At 41.6% G+C, this 21048-nt stretch overlaps 1 protein-coding gene across 50 annotated transcripts in view; it reads right to left on the bottom strand.

Moving 5' to 3' along the window:
- The window catches only part of LOC126297643 (myosin heavy chain, muscle), a 52585-nt gene extending 32076 nt beyond the window's left edge, over window positions 1-20509 (bottom strand). For 4 of the 50 annotated variants that reach the window (XM_049988702.1, XM_049988679.1, XM_049988676.1 and 1 more), the window contains exons 1-14: window positions 20438-20509; window positions 14259-14522; window positions 12649-12792; window positions 10802-10958; window positions 9673-9700; window positions 8876-8981; window positions 8694-8786; window positions 8544-8607; window positions 8356-8454; window positions 7032-7135; window positions 4680-4817; window positions 4213-4332; window positions 3723-3872; window positions 1768-1938 (exon numbers count right to left, since the gene is read on the bottom strand). In XM_049988702.1, the coding sequence (XP_049844659.1) occupies window positions 1768-1938; window positions 3723-3872; window positions 4213-4332; window positions 4680-4817; window positions 7032-7135; window positions 8356-8454; window positions 8544-8607; window positions 8694-8786; window positions 8876-8981; window positions 9673-9700; window positions 10802-10958; window positions 12649-12792; window positions 14259-14468 (1584 nt within the window). In that variant the 5' untranslated portion in view covers window positions 14469-14522; window positions 20438-20509. Of the gene's footprint in view, window positions 1-581; window positions 753-1215; window positions 1387-1767; window positions 1939-2432; window positions 2604-3722; window positions 3873-4212; window positions 4333-4679; window positions 4818-5697; window positions 5802-7031; window positions 7136-7544; window positions 7649-8355; window positions 8455-8543; window positions 8608-8693; window positions 8787-8875; window positions 8982-9672; window positions 9701-10801; window positions 10959-12648; window positions 12793-12881; window positions 13026-14258; window positions 14523-16989; window positions 19484-20414 lie in introns of those variants that run through there. The other 46 variants (XM_049988724.1, XM_049988689.1, XM_049988725.1 and 43 more) reach the window with 22 other exon arrangements.
- Between the last annotated feature and the right edge of the window lie 539 nt (window positions 20510-21048).

Here is a 21048-nt window from a genome sequence, read left to right as displayed (position 1 = left end):
CTCGTACTCTTCTTGCTCGAGAATGAACATGTGGTGATTGAAATACTGCTGCAGTTTCTCGTTCGTGAAATTCACGCAAAGTTGATTAAACCCGTTCTGCTGCATTCGGTCACAGAGGAGAAGGTGCAGGTAACAGTGAGACAAACAGTGGAAGATACACAATAACTGTGACACTGACATTCACAATAGTCCAGGAAGGGTGCTGAATCGGCCGTCCTTCTGATTGTCCCAGTGCTGAACACAGAGATGTTTGAGAAATTCTGGGACAATCTGTACTTGCCGGTACAGCACTCCAAGCAAGATTAGTGATTAACGTCGAGAGCACACTGAAGCATGACGCCACAGACAGAGCTGAAAGAGAGTCTCACAGAACAGTTCTATCACATCAATACATAAACAAACAGCGTTAGTAACACGACAATGGCAGGGCGCTTCGTACAACTTGGCACGGTTTGCGTCTTACACCGAGGCAATAATCACTGGCGACTCGTCAACGTTTACGAGCACCGAAACAAGTTGAACGAAACGCTCTATGTGCCAACGGTTAGGGGGATGTGTCCTTAAATGCCCCCTGGTTCTACCTTCTCAATGAGATCTATGCAAGCTTGAAGGTCCATGCCAAAATCAATAAAGGTCCACTCGATGCCCTCTCGCTGGTACTCTTCTTGCTCGAGCACGAACATGTGATGATTGAAGAACTGCTGCAATTTCTCGTTGGTGAAGTTGATGCACAGCTGCTCGAAGCTATTGAACTATGGGGGGTACAAGGTTAGAAACACAACTTCCAAGGGAAAAGACAATTAAGAGGACATGCGATGCACACAACACTGACACACAATATGGAACTCTCTATCACCTCCTTCTCTCTTCAAATCTCGCGTGTCCTTTTCTTTGGACCGAGATAGTATTTCGATAGTAACAAACAGTCGCCTTAGTGAAATATCTCCTTTTGGCGAACATTTTTAGTGTTACGATAAAAAAATAGGATTACATTTCAGAGAAGAGTTGTGTGGAGGCAATAGATCGACCAATGCGTGCGAAAAATTCCGGTTGTTTGGGTTCTTGGGATAACACTGAAAAACAAACGAAAACAAACATCAATCGACATGGAGTCATGGTTGGAACACATCCGAAGCTAACCTTCCTGTGCACCCTGCTGCGTCTTGTGGCGGCTTTACGCAGGTATACGTCACACATTTTGTGCAATCAGGTTACCTTCTCAATGAGTTCAATGCAAGCTTGCAGATCCATGCCAAAGTCAATGAATGCCCACTCGATGCCTTCGGCTTTGTACTCTTCTTGCTCGAGCACGAACATATGGTGGTTGAAGAACTGTTGCAGCTTCTCGTTGGTGAAGTTGATGCACAGCTGCTCGAAGCTATTGAACTAAGGGCCGGGGTACACACAGTTAGAAACACTGTGTCCAGTTCCGATGGCACAGGTTTTAAACGGAACGTGCAACACATGGGTACATAAATATCTTTCAGTCTCCACTGACTACGGGTAAACCGGCCGTCGGCAATTTTGTTACAGGTCTCGTGCTGTTTCAACTGTCTGGTTTGCTGACTGCCGAGGCCGATTACATGTGTGTGGAGACTGCAAGACACACAAAAGAACAAGGAAACCATCGAGCTGCTCTTCAACGGTTCCCGGAAATACAATGTGGTCCCGCTCGGTCTCAGAGAGGGGTTCTGCAAAAGAACAACACAGAGGACACGGACACGGCTGCTGTGCCTGCGAGCCGTTCACCTTCAGGCAGGAGGTTACCTTCTCAATAAGTTCAATGCAAGCTTGCAGGTCCATGCCAAAGTCAATGAAAGTCCAGACGATTCCCTCAGTCTTGTACTCTTCCTGCTCCAGTACAAACATGTGGTGGTTGAAGAACTGCTGCAGCTTCTCGTTGGTAAAGTTGATGCAGAGTTGCTCGAAGCCGTTAAACTGTGTTTCATACAAAGGCGCATTAAAGCAGGTGCAATAAGCAGAAATGTTAGAGCTGCATGCTTCACAGCAGTGTTAGAGCAAGTCCTTTGTTACTGACACGTGTGAGTGGGTTTGAGCCTCGTTTGCTACGCGTTTACTACATACCTTTCTGCTTTCACAGCAGAGCTGGGATTATCTTGCGGCTAACATTGCAAGCCTTAGACCAAATAGCTGTAACATCCCGGCTTTTGACAATCCACTAACTGTACTTTCACTCAAATGAGCTAGCACAGCAAACACCTACTCTCGAATTCAGCGAGGTAGGAATTCGCAACATTCGACAAAAGAATGCGAGTAAAGATCTACTACCACGTATTCTGGCTACTGTTGTAGTTATGTGAGTGTGTCAGATAAAGCTTCTTCTTTTTTTGGAGCGACAAAAGCCGAGTTGTCTTGTTTAGCGTAATTCGTCTGAGGCAATGTTTAGTTCAGCAATCTGCAGCTAGTTCTACCTTCTCTATAAGCTCTATGCAAGCTAGCAAGTCCATGCCAAAGTCAATGAACGCCCAGTTGATTCCTTCAGCCTTGTACTCTTCCTGCTCCAGCACAAACATGTGGTGGTTGAAAAACTGTTGCAGTTTCTCGTTGGTGAAGTTTATACACAGTTGCTCGAAGCCGTTGTACTATAAAACATGCGTCATGTTAAAACACATTCACTACGAACTATGTATATGTAGTCGTTAGTAGTTTAACTCTAATAGTGAATAGAAGCTGAATTATATACAGATGAGTTTAATTCTAATAGTGAATAGAAGCCGAATTATATACAGCTGATTGCTAATTGTAGAAATGCTTACGGTTAGAGCTTTGTACATTCTGTATTTTGATTTTTACATATATACAGAAGTTGGTTTGAAGTGCGCTTTTCACTGAACGTTAAACTGATAACATTGACTAAAGAATACTAAGTATGAGTGACATTATGCACAAAAAAGTAAGAACTATGTACAACAGTCTACTTATTATTTAATAGGCAACTGTTAGATATAAGTACTTATTACACATTAATTTTGAATATGCTTAGCTTCCAAAGTAGCTAATGACTCAACGTTAAAATAATAACATTGAACACTACTACAACAACAGAAGGATTTGTTTATACAAATGATTAAAACATGTTTGTTCATTTCTGTTGTGACAAGTGTTAAAGCTTTAAGCAGAAGCTGACTGCTAATATGTGGCACATAAAATAACTAATTTCAGCTATTCAAGTACAGCGTATAATTTCTCTCTAAATGCAGAAGCATATAAGGAAACAATGAAGAACAAACAATGTACAAGAGACACAACATAAATCTTTAAAAATGGCTCCAGGAACGTAATGGTGAATCTGCTAGAACATATATGACATACTGAACAAAGAAACTGCACCAAGAGCACCTGTAATTAAACTTGTTTTGTGAGAAGTAATGAATTGAGTTAACAAAATGTTCATATGAATCAATAATAAACAATATACTACGTCTCCTCCCACTTTAAAAATTATGTAATACATAACGTTAACATTTATGTGTAGCTAGGAGTGGGCGCTTAATTCGTGAAGAAAATGGTTTTCCAGCAATATCAATTTATTAATATATTAAGAACTTTTTGTGTATGTAATTGATATAAAAATGAAGAAATAAAATCAGTCTATAGGTCAAGTGACTATTTATAATGACTATAATCAAGATCCGCGATGTGAAATACCGCCCAGTGTTCCAGAAATGAGTGAATGTATAAAAATGCATATTTAAACTTACGTCGAAAATCTCGAAACCGGCAATATCCAGTACACCAATGAAGTGCTGCCTCTTCTGCTTAGTGTCCAGTGTCTCGTTACACTTCTTCACCAGCCACTTGAACAGCCTGTCGAACATGGCCTTGGACATGGCACCTACGGAGTAGGCGACCTGTAACACAGACGGGCTCTCTAGACATGGTACACAAAATATCGCGGACGTAACACAGATGAACTTTACGTCTCCATTCGCCGTTCCCTTTAATCTTGGCAATCAATTACCGGAGCTGAACAAGAATGCAAGATACAAGTAAAAGAACTATAGTGACGATGTAAGGAGCTGCATACAGAAATACATTTTAAAATATCTACTAAAGAAGTGTGCTCTTAAAGAAATTGCAGACTTCGAAAAATGTTAAACTGATTTTTGTTTTCTTTTTGTTTCTAAGACGATTCAAGCTATGTTACTATAGCTGAGAGTACGAAAAATGTAGGTGTCGATTAAAGCTCACCTGGTCCTTGTTCCTACCCTGGGTGACGAACTCGTTTCCGACCTTGATCCTTGGTTTCAGCAAGTTCTTGTACAAGTCCTCAGCGCTGGTCATCAGCAACTTAGCGACGCGCTCACCTTCCTGTATCAGGAAAACATTGCTTAGTGGTCAGTGAAAGTCGCTGGCAGAATGCAGTATAAAGGTGGACACTGAAATCTTAATATGCGGTTGTTGTTGCCTTTTGTAGTCAGAAAATCTCCGCTTCTGCCAAATGTCCTCTAATTAGTCTCGAACAAACTTTTTAACATTAAAGAGCAGATTACAGCTAAAACGGAGTTAATTTTGAAAAGCAACTTGTCAGTTTATGGACGATAAACTAAGTGAAGCCAATGACGGGCAGGTGGCAAATAATGAGAATTCTATGATCCGAAAAGTGGTGTGAGAAGGAAACAATATAAGGTGTTGTAGGCAGGAAGTGAGGTACTTACAACTGTGCCGTCGGCTTCAGCCTGCTCTTCTCGGCCGCGCTGCTTGAATTTCATGCCACCCATGTGCATGACGGCAGCTGTGATCTTGTACACGTCGTTCTTCTCCTCTTGGGTGAAACCCAGCACATCGAAGGCTTCCTACAACCCGCACAAACACACTTAGACTGCGAGCGATATACGGTGCCCCTGCCAGGATCCCTTTGTCGAGATCGTCACAGGGAGCACAGTCAAAACCATTTTGCCGATATTTGGTTTAGTAAAAATTTTCGAACTGAGACAGCTTTAAATCACAATATGTACACACATTGATTTGGAAAAAAATACGTATATCTTTTGTACAAAGCGTCGCTACGAAAAACATTTCTATCGTTAAAAAATCCAGTAAACAAAAGATATAAATATCTAAAAACACTAGTTTTTGATGAAGCATAATGACAGATATGCCATTAGCAACATGACACCATCAGTTCATGCAGTTAGCTCGTACTTACCAAGTAACAAACAGATGTTGCGTTTTCGTGTCTCAAGTCGTGTTACATCCAGTGTTCAATGCTTCATAGTGTTATTTGGATGTCAATTGTCTACAACATTGCTACTTCAAGATGTTAGAGGTATCTTTTCTACGAGTGGCGTGGAACTTAATACAATTTTCAAATAGTGAAAGGGTCGCAAATGTAGTCTTTTAAACAGTTCTTTGGTACGGGAGTGTGTCGACACACAACCCGATGTACGAGATGCTCACAGTTCAGCTCGGAGAAGAACCGCTGAAGCTGCAGGAACGGCTGTGTCAGTGGTTCCTCGCAGCTAGTACTGGGCGTTAGGTTAGTATACGAGGCCAAGGGCGTTAAAGTCGGCGGCATGGTTCGTGCACTCAGAGGGGTGCAATTGCCAGTGGTAGGGTACACATGTAGGGTAATGTTCCACCGAAACATAGAATAATGTGCAGCGAGACACTCGAACCACCGAGTCCGCCACTGAGAGGACAGGGCGAATACATCGGGTAACGTGGGCAACTTACGTCGGTCAACTGCATTTCCTCTCCATCATCGACGTTGGGGATGGTAATCTTACCCTGGGAGACGTTGTAGTAGTCATAGATGTTGTCGCTCAATAAGCAAATGTCTGTGAGAAGAACATTCTGGCGTTTAGCGTCAACGTGTTACACTCTGCCTCTCTCCACTGCGCGCTAGAGAGCCCTTTCAATTTTACGGCGTCTCCAAAATAACTGCGACCATTCCTCATTTGTTGCTAGTAAGTACGTACATCGCACTTGTAAACAATCTTTAATTTCAGCATTGTTACTTTACGTCCGTGTCAGCTTTTCAACATAGAAGAATATCGTCACAGTTATTTTGTGCGCATAGTAGAGAGAGTACACACAGTTAAAAGAGAATAAGGGATGAGATGAATTAAAACAGCAATTTATAATGTATATGTACAAGAGATACAATTAAACTCGAGCTACTAAGTCGAGTAGAGCCTAAAAAGAACGTTTCGGCATTGACGCGAGTGGCAAAAATGGGGCTTTGCCATACTGCAAGCTGCTTCCTCGTGAAAATGAGAGAAAAAAAAAGCGAGTTAGTTGTGAAAGCGCAGCAAACAATTACCCTACTGAGACACGCCGTAGACCAGCTGAGATATTACGATTCCCTTGGAATCTCGTTGGTATGTTTTGTATATTTTTTCTTAGCGAGATCTGTGAGTACAGTAATTTCGTGTCTGGTCCATCTAAGAATGTTTCTCTTCTCAGAGTCAGCCGTCAACCGTCAAGCGTAATTCCGTCAGTTGTTAGAGTTAGTCACAAAAAAACCACACATGCGTCAGATCTAATGTCCATAATATCTATATGAGTTAATAGCGAGGCGTTATTTATTCTCAAGAACGGGTAAGAGCTTTGGGTTATGACAACAGCGAAATCCAGTATGCGGCAAGCCGATGTTCTGAACAGTACGTGACGAATTCCTACTAGCATTTGTTCACTGCGCCATTAAACTGCTCGTAAAATTGTTGAGTAAGCACCAAGATGAAATTCAACCACTTTAACTCAGAAGAAATAAGCTACGTTATAACTGTGACTCTCTAAGCGTAAGTTCACATACATTTCGTTATGTAACGTACCCGTAAGTTCTAAAATGAAATTCCAAGGTTGTGTTAGCAATTAAGTATTCATTTCCCTTCAAATCTTTCAGAATGTAACAATTGCTAAAGTTTTAAAAAATAGAGGCCACATTATTGTTTCAAATTTCAATTTTAAAATCCACGGGTCTTCACTCCAACGGAATTGCTCACGTACTGCTCAGTAGCAGAGAAGCGCTGTTTCTAGACAGACTTAACTTCTGCGATCAGACTTACATCGGTAATCTGCATTTCCTCTCCATCATCTACGCCGGGAATAGAGGTCTTTCCTTGCGAGACGAAGTGATAGTCATTGATGTCGTTGGAAAGGAGACAGATTTCTGTAGGGAGGTCACAGATCGTTCAGTTCAAAATACGACTGTGAAAATGTTATGGTCACACACACCAACAGTCCTGTTCGCTGTGCTGTCCAAGAGCACAGTGAACATGTTGGCTAGTGTTATCAGTAAAACAAATGTTATAAAAAAATATAGGTTTGAGAAAATTGTGGTATTATGATAAGTCTTAAGTTGGCAGAGTAGAAATGTGGTCTCAGACACCAGTTAATGCGGGGCTGATTAGAGGGATTTAAGACGGCAGGGTGCCCAAAGGGGTGACTGTGTCTTTCGTGACACGCTTGTATTGGGAAGGGTAATCACGGGCCTTGGCTCAGCAAGCTTTGTGATAAATTCGCCCTCAGTAGGGGAGGATGTGCCCTTACAGCATGCCCCGGTCTGCAGGGCAACTTACATCCGTAAATTGAAGTTCCTCTCCATCATCCACACCAGGAATAGTTGTCTTGCCTTGGGACACGTAGTAATAGTCTTGGATATTGTCGGTGAGGAGACACATTTCTGTTGAGTTGGGAGAGAATGCATTATCATAAGGTACACAAAAGAAACACATAGTCTTGTTCCTCCGCTGCAGCTATTGTTTCTACCTGATACTATATGCGCCTTCTAGAGAATCGAATCTACAGTCAACTGCTGAATGAAGTCGCACTTAAAACAAATAATAACCATTATGACAATCATTCTCTTAAAGTTCTCGATTTGAAAAAAAAAGGCAATTTCTGTAAACAGTGCACTTTTTAATGAGGGCAACTAAGAAGTGATATTATTTTCATTTTATTATTGTAGTGAAAGACAGTTCAAACATTCACAATTTTTTAACCTTGATTATTACGCGATTGTAATCATTCCCTCACCCGGCGACATGAAATAAAACAGGTTATATTCAATAAAAATGTTTGTAATCAAGAATAATTGAATAGTGAAGAGACGGAGACCGTATAAGAGCAAGATATTTCACTGTTCAGTTTTAATTACACTTAGCTCTATTAGAGTTCAATTCAGTACAGTATCACTTAAATGTTTTTGAAGTATATGGCTTGATGGCTTAATTACACTTAGCTCTATTAGAGTTCAATTCAGTACACTATCACTTATTATGTTTTTGAAGTATATGGCTTGAATATGTGTTTACTGTTAAAGTATACCATTTTAAATAGCAAATGTTGTAATATATCCATCTGAGGAGCTGAACGGAAACTCATACGTACCCTTCAGGCCAGGAACAGCGCCGGACATCATCTGGTAGAAGATGTGGTATGAACGCTCCAAGGGCTGCTGTGAGATGACACGGGCCTTCTCCAGCAGATCTGCGGAAGTTAGTGATTAGTTATTATCCGTTGCTATAATCCGAGACCCGTCTCTAAACCTCTCGGCAAATGCCTAAGGCATAACTTACATGTTTCAATATCAGCTCCAGCCAGCTTTCCAGAAGGACCGAAGTGAATTCTGATGAATTTACCCTGTTCGAGAGACAGAGAGTTATCAGTCAGCTGTTCTTCGTAAAAGTAGAAAATATTCGTTAAGAGCTAAAATGGAATAAACTTACGAATCGCGAGGAGTTGTCATTTCGCACGGTCTTGGCGTTACCGAACGCCTCAAGTACCGGGTTAGTTTGCACGACCTGGTCCTCCAGAGTGCCCTGCAAACAGACAATAACAGGTTGACACTTTAGCGGCCGTACGACTCAGAAGAAGCGGGAACGTAGTTCAAAGGACGGTCGTGCTTTACCTTCTTCGAAGACTGCTGTTCATCTTTCTTCGAGCTGGCACCGACGGTGGCGAAGTACGAAATTACTTTCTTCGTGTTTTCAGTTTTTCCTGCTCCAGACTCTCCTCTGTGGATGACAAGAAGAAAAAAAAAAGTTACATTATTCGTCAGAGAAAATACATACACAGTTCTTTCCATTATGTGTGATCTTAAGGAATTAAAAACACACCCGTTGACTGACTGAATATGAGTCTGGGTGTTATTCAAAACTGCACACAAAATAGCAACTTTGGAGGATTTTACATACAACAAGACAATAACAACATAGGTGTCCATTCTATGGTAACCTAAGATTCTTGGGACTTAGCTACACTTTTCTGCATGTTTGGTTGCTGCTGCGGGAAACATTATCAGAGGCTATGGGGACAACTGTCACAGTTCTTACACGTTTACAGCTGCGAAAACATGTTTCATTTAAACTTTTCACTGCAGAATTAGCGAGAACTGCAGAGAAGAGTGGAAAAGACACATATTTTCCGAGCAGTATACTTAGAAGAAATTGAACCTTTATCTCCACAGGCTCTGAAGGTCTGTCATGTAGCAGAAAACTAAACTTTCGATGAAAAGTGTGTCTAAGACCGTAGCAGAAATCTCAGAATCCAACCATGAAAACTCACATTGTTTAATTAATTCATTGCAGACAATCAGTTCTTTGCATGGAACTACAATTCATTTGAAAGTTACTGCTTTACGGTATATTTGTTTCTTGATAAAGCTTATTAAATGTTGTTGTGTTGGAAATAATGAAAGGTACTTACGTGATCAACATAGACTGGTTTTCACGGTCTGTAAAATAGAACGAAAAAAGAAGAATGTTAGAACATATTTACAGACTTTTACTCAGCTTTACATCTAGTATTTCCTGCTGTACTTTGGGTTTGTTATACGAGTAGACAATTAAAATGCTTAACGGAATGAGCAGATATCTGGAGAAAAAACAACGAACGTAAAATTATAGAGATTCGAGTCCACTCGGAAGCTTAGCAACGAATGTTCCTCCTTGGAACAACTAAAGGGAGAAGTGACACATGCAAAATACACTCCACCGCACAGCGTAAGATGTAGCAGTGACAGTGGCATATTCATAATTATTAAAATGTTCTGAGAAACGAGTTATCTATTTCAGAAAGTAAGGCAAGACATGTGGCTGGGTACTCTGTAGATAGCTGTTCCACTTATTCCATTCAGTGTGAGAAACACACAGCGTACTAGTAACTACAGACTTTGTTTTTTGCTGTTGTTGCCATGAAATTACTAGCATAGAGAGAGTATCATTTGTCGGGAGCAGCCTCAGCCTTCCGAAATTATGCAAGTCTGGCGCACGACAGCTTGGTAAGAATTAACAGGATTGATTCTGCATTCAAGGAGTATAGGATACGAAATGAATGTTGCACTACTCTTGTTTTGTGTGAAAGAGCGTAAAGTCTCCAGTGTGGGAAGCTATGTGACAAGAAATTAAGTTTTGCTTCGTGTGCTACGTGAGCGACGCTTTTGCTTAATTAAAATGCACTGTATTTTAGCTAAGACATACGACACCATACTGGCGTGGTACATATTAACAATTGTTCAGCATGCCAGTAAACACCTACGTCGACAAATGAACGCAAAAGCGATGTTCTAAGCTTATTACAAAGATCAAAACTTATGTTTTAATTGCTTATGAGTTTAAGTTAATACCTTCACTGGAATCTCATCTCTTTTTCACAAATGGAACTGATGTATGTTCTGCAGATTAATATACAGAATTTAGTTCTTACGACTACGTAGGGAGTGTATACTATCTCCATATGCGAGAGAAATACTTTGAATTTGGGAGCGAGTTAGCGTGATGCTATCTGCGTAAAGTATATAGACTAGCTATGGTGAATAGAGCAATTGTATACTTACTGGTCAACATGTTGACGTAGGCGCCGTCAGAAATGGCAAAGATGTGGGGTGGCACTTCATTACGCCTCTTGCCTCGGTAAAGCTTGGCGCAGCGGTTGGTGTAGACAGGGAAGCGCTTGTAGGGGTTGATAGCCACACAGAAGAGGCCGGAGTAGGTCTGCACATGGAAAGTACAAACTCAGCTCCTCCGTTGGTTTCAGACACACATATGTACACATATGCTACCCTGTTTCAGTTAAACTCTTAGTGTTCTATGCTGCGTAACGAGGCAACATGTAAGATAATGTGGGAGGTAGTCTGTCCCCGGAGTACGGGCAACATATTGTACTCCATTTAATGAAATATCCTATTGTTCTGCTTTGGGCTAAAAAGTTTTGACAATACGAGAAGTATTTTTTCTACAAAACATGAGAAGATAAATATTTAACGAGTTCAGACAACTTGAGTGTTTTGATGTGCCACAATCAATATTACACCCTCCTAAACAAATTACTGTTAGTTTTGTATGGCATAATAGAAAGTGAATACAAAATATTTAAAGAACGTAATGTGGAATATTTTGTGGAAATGACGCGATAACCCAAATACCAACACGTCATCTTGTTTTAGAAATCTAAAGGAAGAAGAAGGAACTTTCTATATTGGTAGTAAAAAATGTAGGTCTAAAAGAAGTTTAAAAAAAGTTTGTTGAAAAGGGTGATGAGTTATGTATGCTATGGTTTCAAAAAATCCGCATGAACCTGAAACTTTTCTAAAACGAAGTTTGTTCGACCAGTGGGAGCTTCACTACTACCTCCTAGAACACAACAGTTTTTTACTGATCCAAATATCCATTAATGCTTTGTAGTAACTTATATGTTCATAGTACTGTGAAAATTAAACATAATTGGTAGAAAGAAGTCTCACAACAAACATGTAACAAAACCAAACAAAACACAAAAAGTCTAAACTCTAAATTGAAACTCATATTGTCATAAGGTGCAGACACGAACATCATAACGTGCATTAACATAAATAGCCAGTGCCGTCCAAACAGTCTGGTATTTGAGGCGCTGAATATAGACACATTTAACAGAAGGACTAGAAGCGCAACTGCCACACTGAAACTCGAGTGGTTCCGCAAGGTGACAGGGACGCTTCATATGGCACAAAAGACATTAAAACACGGAACTAAAATTGAAGTAACTGTCCCGTGTCTTTACGGGCGCTGCTTCACAAAAGTAGGAAAACATAGTCGTACAAACCGAGTATTCTTCTTTTTAAAAAAAGGGATAAACATTCAAACATTTAAAGTCTCCGCTTACACACACGAGAACAAAAACAAGTGTTCTAGCAGTAGAACACGAAAGTGTTATTAGAAAGGATTCATGTGAAAGGAACAACAACAGAGCCACGTTTCCAGTGTCTTACTGTTGGCTGCAAACAAACAAACATTATCAGTTCTTCCCGAGCACTCATCCAACCCTTCACCGATACACACGGAAGAACCGTGTCTTACAGTATACTGCATCGGTTGTAGCAAGACTTCAATAGTACTAATGCTATCAGTGAAGGTTGGTTGAAAGCTCGGAAGGTATTCATCGAAAGTAAATCTTATACGCGGAACAGTCGACGGTCCATGTGCGCTGCTCCGGCCACCAAATTCACACAACAGTTGCGTTCTGCTGCCCAGCTATGATGGGGTTAGCCAAAACGCAATTCCGGGAAACGGCTAGGATTTGTCGTGGGGCAAGACAAACGTACAGGTAGTCTGGGAAATCGGAAGAGCGTGCGTCTGTGCACGGAGATCTCTTCGTTGCATGCTCCATGTGCAGGATAGGGTTAAACAGCAGAGGTTACCGACTTACGTAAATGAGCTTATGGTAGTATCGTTGCTTCAGGTTATGCAAGACTGAAGCGTCATTAAGATATGTCAAGTTGGACATATCCTCGCATTTCTCATACTTAGGGGGGTTTACTTGAGAAACCTGATCCTTCTTGAAGTTCTTCTCCTGTTGGCGAGAGAGAAAGACAAAAACACAAGATGAGTTACAAGAAAAAGAAAGCAAAAAGCGCCCCCCTATTGGGAGGCGCCACTTACATAAATGAGCTTGCAGTAGTAGCGCTGCCGGAGGTTGTGCAAAACAGCGGCTTCGTTCAAATACGTCAGGTCAGCCATGTCCTCCACCTTCTCGAACTTTGGCGGATTCACCTGAGATAGCTGATCCTTCTTGAGGACTTTCTCCTAACGCAAAATAGTTTTCTCATGGGATAACATTCATGACAAATTTTAATGCGGCCTGAAGCATGACAGAACTGAAAAATGTACCTGCGTTACTCTTCGTTACAACAACAGTGAAGAGACATGTTTTGTGCGGCATTGTGTTAAATTTGAAACCGCGTGTGTTACACAGATGCATCACTTCGTAAAGCTGAAAACCGTTCGTGAAATTTTTGAAGTGAAATCTAGCTACTATATCCCTTCGAGCCACTGGTGCACAAACATGGGAAACAAAAGCCTTCATACATATGATGTTTATTGTACGATAGGGAACGAACAGTATATATTTTGAACGAGTTTTACCGTCAGTTTGGATTCTACAATTTATGTATTGTACAAAAATAATTCATTTACGAAATATTCTCGGGATATCAGCCGAGGGCAGTATCGTCTTTTAGCAACGTTTCAACGAGCTTCATACTCGTCATCTTCACTTTAAGATAACGAATACAAAACTCGCTGAAATTGTGCTACAATATGTCACTGCTCTCGGCTGATATCCCGAGAAGATTTCGTCGGTGAATTAGTTTTGTCTCAAACAATACACAACGCGTAGAAAAGTATTTTTTTACGGGCATGTTTCAAAGATTTTCAGCAAAAGTAAGTCAGTTCTGTCTTGCTGCAGTGCATTACCAAGCCGGAGCAAAGAAGAAAACAATTTGCAGGACAAAATAATTTATTTATAACTTTAAATAATGACGCGTTATTCCGCAAATGTAATGTAGCGTACGTATGAACGTCCGTTAGGAAAAGCTTCGCATCGAGGCATAGCGTGTTGCCTGCATTCAGGGCACAGAGAAAGACCACATTGTGATATGGCCGTTCACTGCAACTAGAGGAGGCAGTCGTCGAATGACGCTGTTGGATTGCACATCACGAGACCATTCACGGTGACGTGATATGTGAACAGTCCCTCATTGTCACTCAACGATGCGCCAGTTTCCATGGTCACTAGCTGTGCCACGAATGCAGGCAATACATGTTGCCTGTATATGAAGCTTGCTCTAAATGAAACGTAAGATCCACTAAATTACGTTAAAAGGTGACTTTTTTCTGTTTTATCATGGAATGTAGAAACAAATAGTCAAAGAAAGCTATATGGAAACTGAAATGGCCGGTGCCATGTCTGAGAATAAATTTGAACTGATTTCAGTGAGTTATACAATAGTTTTTAGGAGATAGCAGCGTTGCACGTACCTCGCCACCAGGCAGCGTGACCGTTACCAGGTCGCCCTTAGTTGCCTTGATCTCTCCCAGCACGTAACCCTCCTTCTCGTCGGGTACCCAACATGCCTTCTTCGCATCGTAAGGTTTGGTTTGGTCGATGCGCTTCTGTTCCAGAGAGACGAACAGGTAGGGGGTGGGGTCTGGGTCCTCCCCCTCCGTCTTCTTTGGCATACCAGGCATTTTGAGAGAGCGGCGGACCGGCTAACAGACACGTGGAACAGCCCTGGAGCCTTCCTGCAACACCACAATAAACACTCACAGTCACTGCAATCTGGTCGACGCCAGAATAAACCTGAAAGCATCAACTTTGTCTCATTGCACTTTGTTAGCGAACATGAGGGAATCCTTGAAAGAAACTCTCTTTCCTATCTCAGCAGTGTAAATCCTACTGGTAGTGCAACAATAGAATCTTAGAAGTCAGCGGAGCTAACAGTAGCCTTGCCCGTCTGTGTATAAGCATCAACTTTGTCTCATTGCACTTTGTTAGCGAACATGATGGAAGCCCTGAAAGAAACTCTCTTTCCTATCTCAGCAGTGTAAATACTTCTGGTAGCGCAACAATAGAATCTTAGAAGTTAGCGGAGCTAACAGTAGCCTTGCCCGTCTGTGAATAAGCATCAACTTTGTCTCATTGCACTTTATTAGCGAACATGAGGGGATCCCTGAAAGATACTCTCTTTCCTATCTCAGCAGTGTAAATCCTTCTGGTAGCGCAACAATAGAATCTTAGAAGTCAGCGGAGCTAACAGTAGCCTTGCCCGTCTGTGAATAAGCATCAACTTTGTCTCATTGCACTTTGTTAGCTAACATGAGGGAATCCTTGAAAGAAACTCTCTTTCCTATCTCAGCAGTGTAAATCCTTCTGGTAGCGCAACAACAGAATCTTAGAAGTCAGCGGAGCTAACTGTAGCCTCGCAGTAGTTCACACTAACGTAACACTATTGACTTGCTTCCTACGCAGAATGTCTTCAGAAACCTGTTATTGTAGACAAATGAAACTGATGTTAGGTTGGTTTTTCTAATATGCATCATTCTATCTCCGTTATTCTGCTCTGAGCTAGCCAGTGTGGAATATCCGCTAGGTTCTCGAGAAATCGCGTGGAGAGTCTATGGTCTAGAACTGAGACTGCTCATGGAATGGATGTAAGTCGTGAAGTACCTACACAACTCACACGTTACGGTTCCCATCGGGTAATATTTTATTTCCTTAACATGAAATTCAAGATCTCCTTATTAAAGTGAAATGCCTCCACGAGGGCGCAGACATGAGATAAGTATCCTGCAGAAGGTTCTTTATAAGATGCTCTCGTAGTTGTCGGGAACACTTGTGAGTTATATCAGCCGGGCAACGCAGGACAACGTCTAATGGTTGGCAGGTGTGGGCCCTTCCAAGTAACAAGTGGTCTAGAGTCCTGCCAAAATGCCCTCTTTCACATGTTGAAGGAAGTTTTCATAGCGACGAAGAACAGATGACAGCATGTGCTCATCTTCATTATTCCCATCACAATGACGCATACGGGATGACAGCTGTAGAGACATTAAATCCCGTACCACGCAATGAGATGCGTTAAGACAGCCTCCAAACAGTGGAGAGCATTGTCTCCGATCCTAACTATTTGGTTTCAATTCACAATTGTGACCAGTGCATATTTCTCTATGCAAGTAGTGCATAGCAACGCGAAAACCAATTATTTCGGACCGAGGCGGGCAAACAGAGAGAGGAAGTTAACAGTATAAAAGTTTCAAAATAATAAGTTTCATGATTGTGTCATTCTTCGACCTCAGTGCTTTGCATACGCAAAGAGCAACGGCTGGAATCAGATATTTCGATGAAAGTTTGCCGTCTCACATCCTGGACCGACCCTCTACGAGGATCCCGAGCTTCGTTTTGTGGCAACTGTGGTCTAATTGGTATAAAGCTCGAACAATTATCTGAATGGGTTAAGACAGTCACGCGCATTTATCAAGTGCGCAAGAGCAAATAGAGGATAATCCGCGCGGTTTCTTCCGCGCATTGTGCATATATAACACATGGCCGAACTGCGCGATACGTCTATAAAAATAAATAAAACTGGATAAACTGCGATAAATTGCTCCAGTGATTCTCGCGCTTAGCGTAGCTTCAAAGTCTGGACTAATGATATAATAAACGCTGCTGCAGTCGTAATGCGTCCATGATAATAACGGGTCTACTTAGCTGGTGGATGGGGGCAAGGAACGAAGCGGAATCGCTAGTGGGACAGAGACAACGATTAGCAAAACCTGACATAGGCAGCTGAATGCATTATTTACTAAAAATTTTAGGAGACTCTATAGCTATAAAACCCAGTAGCAACTAGATAACCCGTTTCGGTTGACCAACAACTATCTTCAGATATAACCAAGACAGGACACTTAAATCTACTGAAGTAAAACTACATTATCTCTTTTAGCAGAAAAGAGTCGTATTTGTCACAATGTCCACATATCTCCGTGCTAATTCAATGAAAGCACGTCGACAGTATGACAGATACGCTTCCGTTCCAATAAACAAGATAACGTAGTTACATCAGTTCTTTATGTACTCCGCCTTCACACGATTTGAAGACGGTCGGTGAACCGAAGCCGGTTATCTAGTTACTATTGGATTATTCTGCGATCGAGGCTATTGAAATTTATAATAGAGACAACGATGTTTGCAAAATGGGGGCAGTGACAGTACCTATCAGCAGCAAGCAGCACTCGTACTGACTGAGCTGCGGTCGTCAGTCGCTTTAAATTGAGGGCACGTTTTCCCCTTCTCCCGTGCGCCAAATATCGGGTAGCGCAGAGGAATGCGCGGCAGTGACACTGAATTTCCCGGAAAAATGTAGGCGTGTTGGCGTGAGGCGGTGTGGGCGTGCGGTGTGCGGCCAGTATAAATAGCGGCGCCTGCGGTGTTGGCTTTCGGCCGCCTTGTTGGGCTGACGTGGGTATGCGCACTTTTGTTTGCGCTATTTCTGGGCGCGGCCGGGCGCGCACTGCGCAGGTGCCAGTTGCGCCGTCGCGGCCCCAATGTATTTATCCCTTCACACCTCACCTCTTCGCCCGTCACACCAATTGACTTGCCAATCTTTATATATAGATGTATTACGTTACGCGACGCGTTTCTAGACGAGAGGTCCTCAGTCCATTTCGGGCGCCGCGCCTATAGTCGCTTTCCGTCGAGAGTTTTTTGTTTTCGTGGCTGCGATATCTGCGACGCAGAGGGCGCGCGGGTCGAGCCTTTCGAGCGCACTCGATACCTCAGTCGACCCTTAGGAACGCCAGTTCCATCGTTTCCACAGGCAACAGTTATTTCCATTTTTATGTTGCGCGCAAAACTCCAACAAGGCACACTGACGTTAATGCAAATTTAACACCGCGTGTTGTATTTATTTCGCTTAAATTACAAACTGAATTATCTCTGGATCAAACAAAAAATCTTCGAGCTCTTCCCAATGTTACTTTTCAAAGAAATTTGTAAGTGAGATTTACCAGAGCTACCACGCAGTCGTTTACTTATCCACAATGAATATATACACATATATGCAACACACAATTTCATCTCTACTACAGAGTAGCTGTGATTATTCCCATAACAGATAACATTTGCCTACCTTTTGTGATACGTGGCGTACTAATTATTCAGCGTTCGTGACTCTGTGTTGCATAGCACTGACGAAGTATTCGAAAACTGTCCGTAGCAATGAATCGATTCGCGTCAACGATGCGACGTCGATTACAACCGCACAAATGCCACGGTTAGGAGCCGTTTCTAATATAAGTAAAAGTCTTGTACTTGAAAGAGGACATTAATATAGCTAGAAAATCACAGCAAATCCGCCCAGCAGTGCCAAATATAATTCCTCGCAGTCAGTCAACATATTACATCTTCAGATATTCCTCGACAGGTTGAAACCAGAAACTAATTAGCAGTTAAATATTTTCGCTTATATAAACAAGCTGTATTTTTCTTTCCTATGTACGCGTCTTAATTTAACATTACAGCCACCAGAAAACTGGTAACTACCATTCTCAATTTCAAAATTATTCTACATCAGCGAGTGAATGGGTAACAACAGTTTGTCCGTTGATCTTGACATGATATCTGCAGATTAATTTGCAAAAAAGAACCGCAGTGTACTTTTGGGGTTTCTGTACCCTCGTATGTGCATAAAGTTTGACCTTATTCCCGAAATGTTTCCCCGTTTCGAAAACGATAAGAATCGCAGTTCGCGCTTCACCATGACCAAAGTCATAGTACAATACTACCTTCTGGTTTTCTGGAATATGGAACGGCGAATTGCTCGTATGCTCGTGGCTGGGAGAAAAATGACATCCCATGTATCTTATTGTCATTTGCTGCTATAAGGCGATTAAAATCCTTTTGGTGAGATATCGGATCTATATTGAACAGTGAAGTTAACCATTGTGCTTCTGAAGACCGAATAAAATTCTAGGTGAGAAACGAAACGAGTGACAATAGAAGCGGAAGATAAAACGTCTTTCGATCGACGAAGTATACTAAAGTCGAATGCTACATCATGTCACCTCTCGCTTTAGGCCAACATATTGATCTCTGAAAGCACTGAGGTGAACACTAACAACTTAATAAGCTTCGGAGTGACTACGTATTTCACAATAAAACTGAATCATGTCTACGTAATTAAAACGTTACACAAATAGGCAATCTGCACACCGAAACACTTTTGTATTATTTGTCTCTCCTAATTTGCCAATGAAGAAATGATTTTGATAAATTATAATTATTACTCACATATTACACGTTTTCATTAACTGGGATCGACTCTATATAACTCCAAAAATCGGTTTCATTCACTAAGATACTAATGATGAAATGACCTAGGTTGCTTCTTAATTACTCTAACATGTCCACCATTACTAAGGGCGCTAATGTCGCTGCTATGAACGATATCTCATACATACTCAACTGTGAGGAAACCAACTCAGTCTTCATATTTAACCAGATTCTCGAATTTCAGGCAAACATTCCTGTATAAACAAAAAAGTGCTTGACGTTGGGTGAAAAATCTGCCTAAGTGTATTGTTTTACCTGAATATGTCTCCGATTACTTAAGAAAATAACAACATCATTGTACCAACTACCTCAGCTTCGTGTGTAGTTGCATTATAAATAACATGAGCTGAACGGAGAAACAAGTTTACTGGGGAAAAAAAATGTGTCTGCCCTTGTCGCAACACTGGGAAGAAATATAGTATCGAGGCGCTGTATTATCTCGAGTTTAAAAACCAAAACTGCAAGTTGCTCAAAATTACGTCCTAATCTTCGAGATCTCTGTTAGTTCATCTCATCAACATTAATACTAAGACCTCAAACATCAATTTCGCATAATCTGTAATGGTTGATGAATCTCATTCACTTCATTAAAAAATCACAGCGATGACACGCAAATTGATCTCCTTACTTTGTGTGCGTGCGTGCGTGTGTGTGTCACAATGATAGTAGTAGACAAAATTAAAAACCTATGCAAATGTTTATAACACACAAATAACACATCAAACAGCACTGTCACTTTGCACTGTTGCCTTGTATTTACACATAATGTTAAAAACGTTTTAATGCATGCGACATATAAACAGTGGGTCAGTTAGCCATTTCATTAAGGAGGAATGTCAGCGACAATTTTTTGGCAAAAGGGACTGCAATGACATACACATTACAATAACCTGTCATCTTCACACGGTATCTTATTCCATTAAAAAATTTTGTGGGTTAGGTTTGTTAATAATATAACAATATTTTCAACATTGTTAAGGATTTCGCCCAGCTTCCATGTCAAATTACTGGAGTGAAGACACTTTGTAGTCCAAGCTGGCGAGATCTTTTTAATCAGTGCCTGTCTAATGAAGACACTTATGTAAAAGTTGTTATAGATGAAGTGAAAGTTGCAGAATTATTAGTTACACGATGATAATGAAGCAGACTCTACGTATAGCGAGAGCTAGGAAGTGTGATGTTGCGTGGGGCACACAGCACTCGGATCACGTTGGTAGCACTGGGGTCCGAGTAGAACACTGAATATCCTCCGATGCTTCCCTCCGCAGAGCACACAGACAGACACACACACACCAAACAGCAATCACCTGGCAGCACTTGTTACACTTACGTTCGAAAGCTGTTCTGTCGGCAGGGCCTAGTATGCGAGCGCCTATAAAGCTCTGCAACGTGATCCCGGGATAGAACGAGCGCGCTGATTGGCTGGCGGCGCCGTCCAATGGCAAGCGTTCTTTTAGGTGGGGGTAAGGGTCTGCCTTTTTTGGCGCAATGGTATAGCCGAGCGCATGTTGGGGGCCCCAGGGACTCCTTCCCAACTGAAAATACCGCCGAGAGAACGAGTTAGTCATACCGAAAGGCATTGTGGCGGAACTGATTGCCCACATCGCTATTGTCTTACTGCGATACCAGCCGGCAGTGAGGCGCCCGGCGTCTCGCTAGCAAGGTTGGAGTTTACACTGTTCTGAGACCAACTTGCTGTCGGGGTTGGAACCAGTCAAAGTTGAGACCAACCCCGTCTCTGCCTCCTCGCACTGTAGATTCAATTTCATAAAATCATATTAATCTAAATATTCTTACCAGAATTTTCTTTTTTGTTGTGTGGTAGTGACTAACGGACATTAAAAATGATCCACAGTTTAAGTTCTGTTGCAATTAGCCTACAAGTAACTCTGGGTGAAAAATGAAGACTCTTACATGATTTGCGTTATTGCTCCATGAATG

Source organism: Schistocerca gregaria, chromosome X (genome assembly GCF_023897955.1).
Source record: "Schistocerca gregaria isolate iqSchGreg1 chromosome X, iqSchGreg1.2, whole genome shotgun sequence".
Lineage (NCBI taxonomy): Eukaryota > Metazoa > Arthropoda > Insecta > Orthoptera > Acrididae > Schistocerca > Schistocerca gregaria.
Note: the sequence above shows the minus strand (reverse complement) of the source record. Positions and strands in the feature narration are given on the sequence as shown.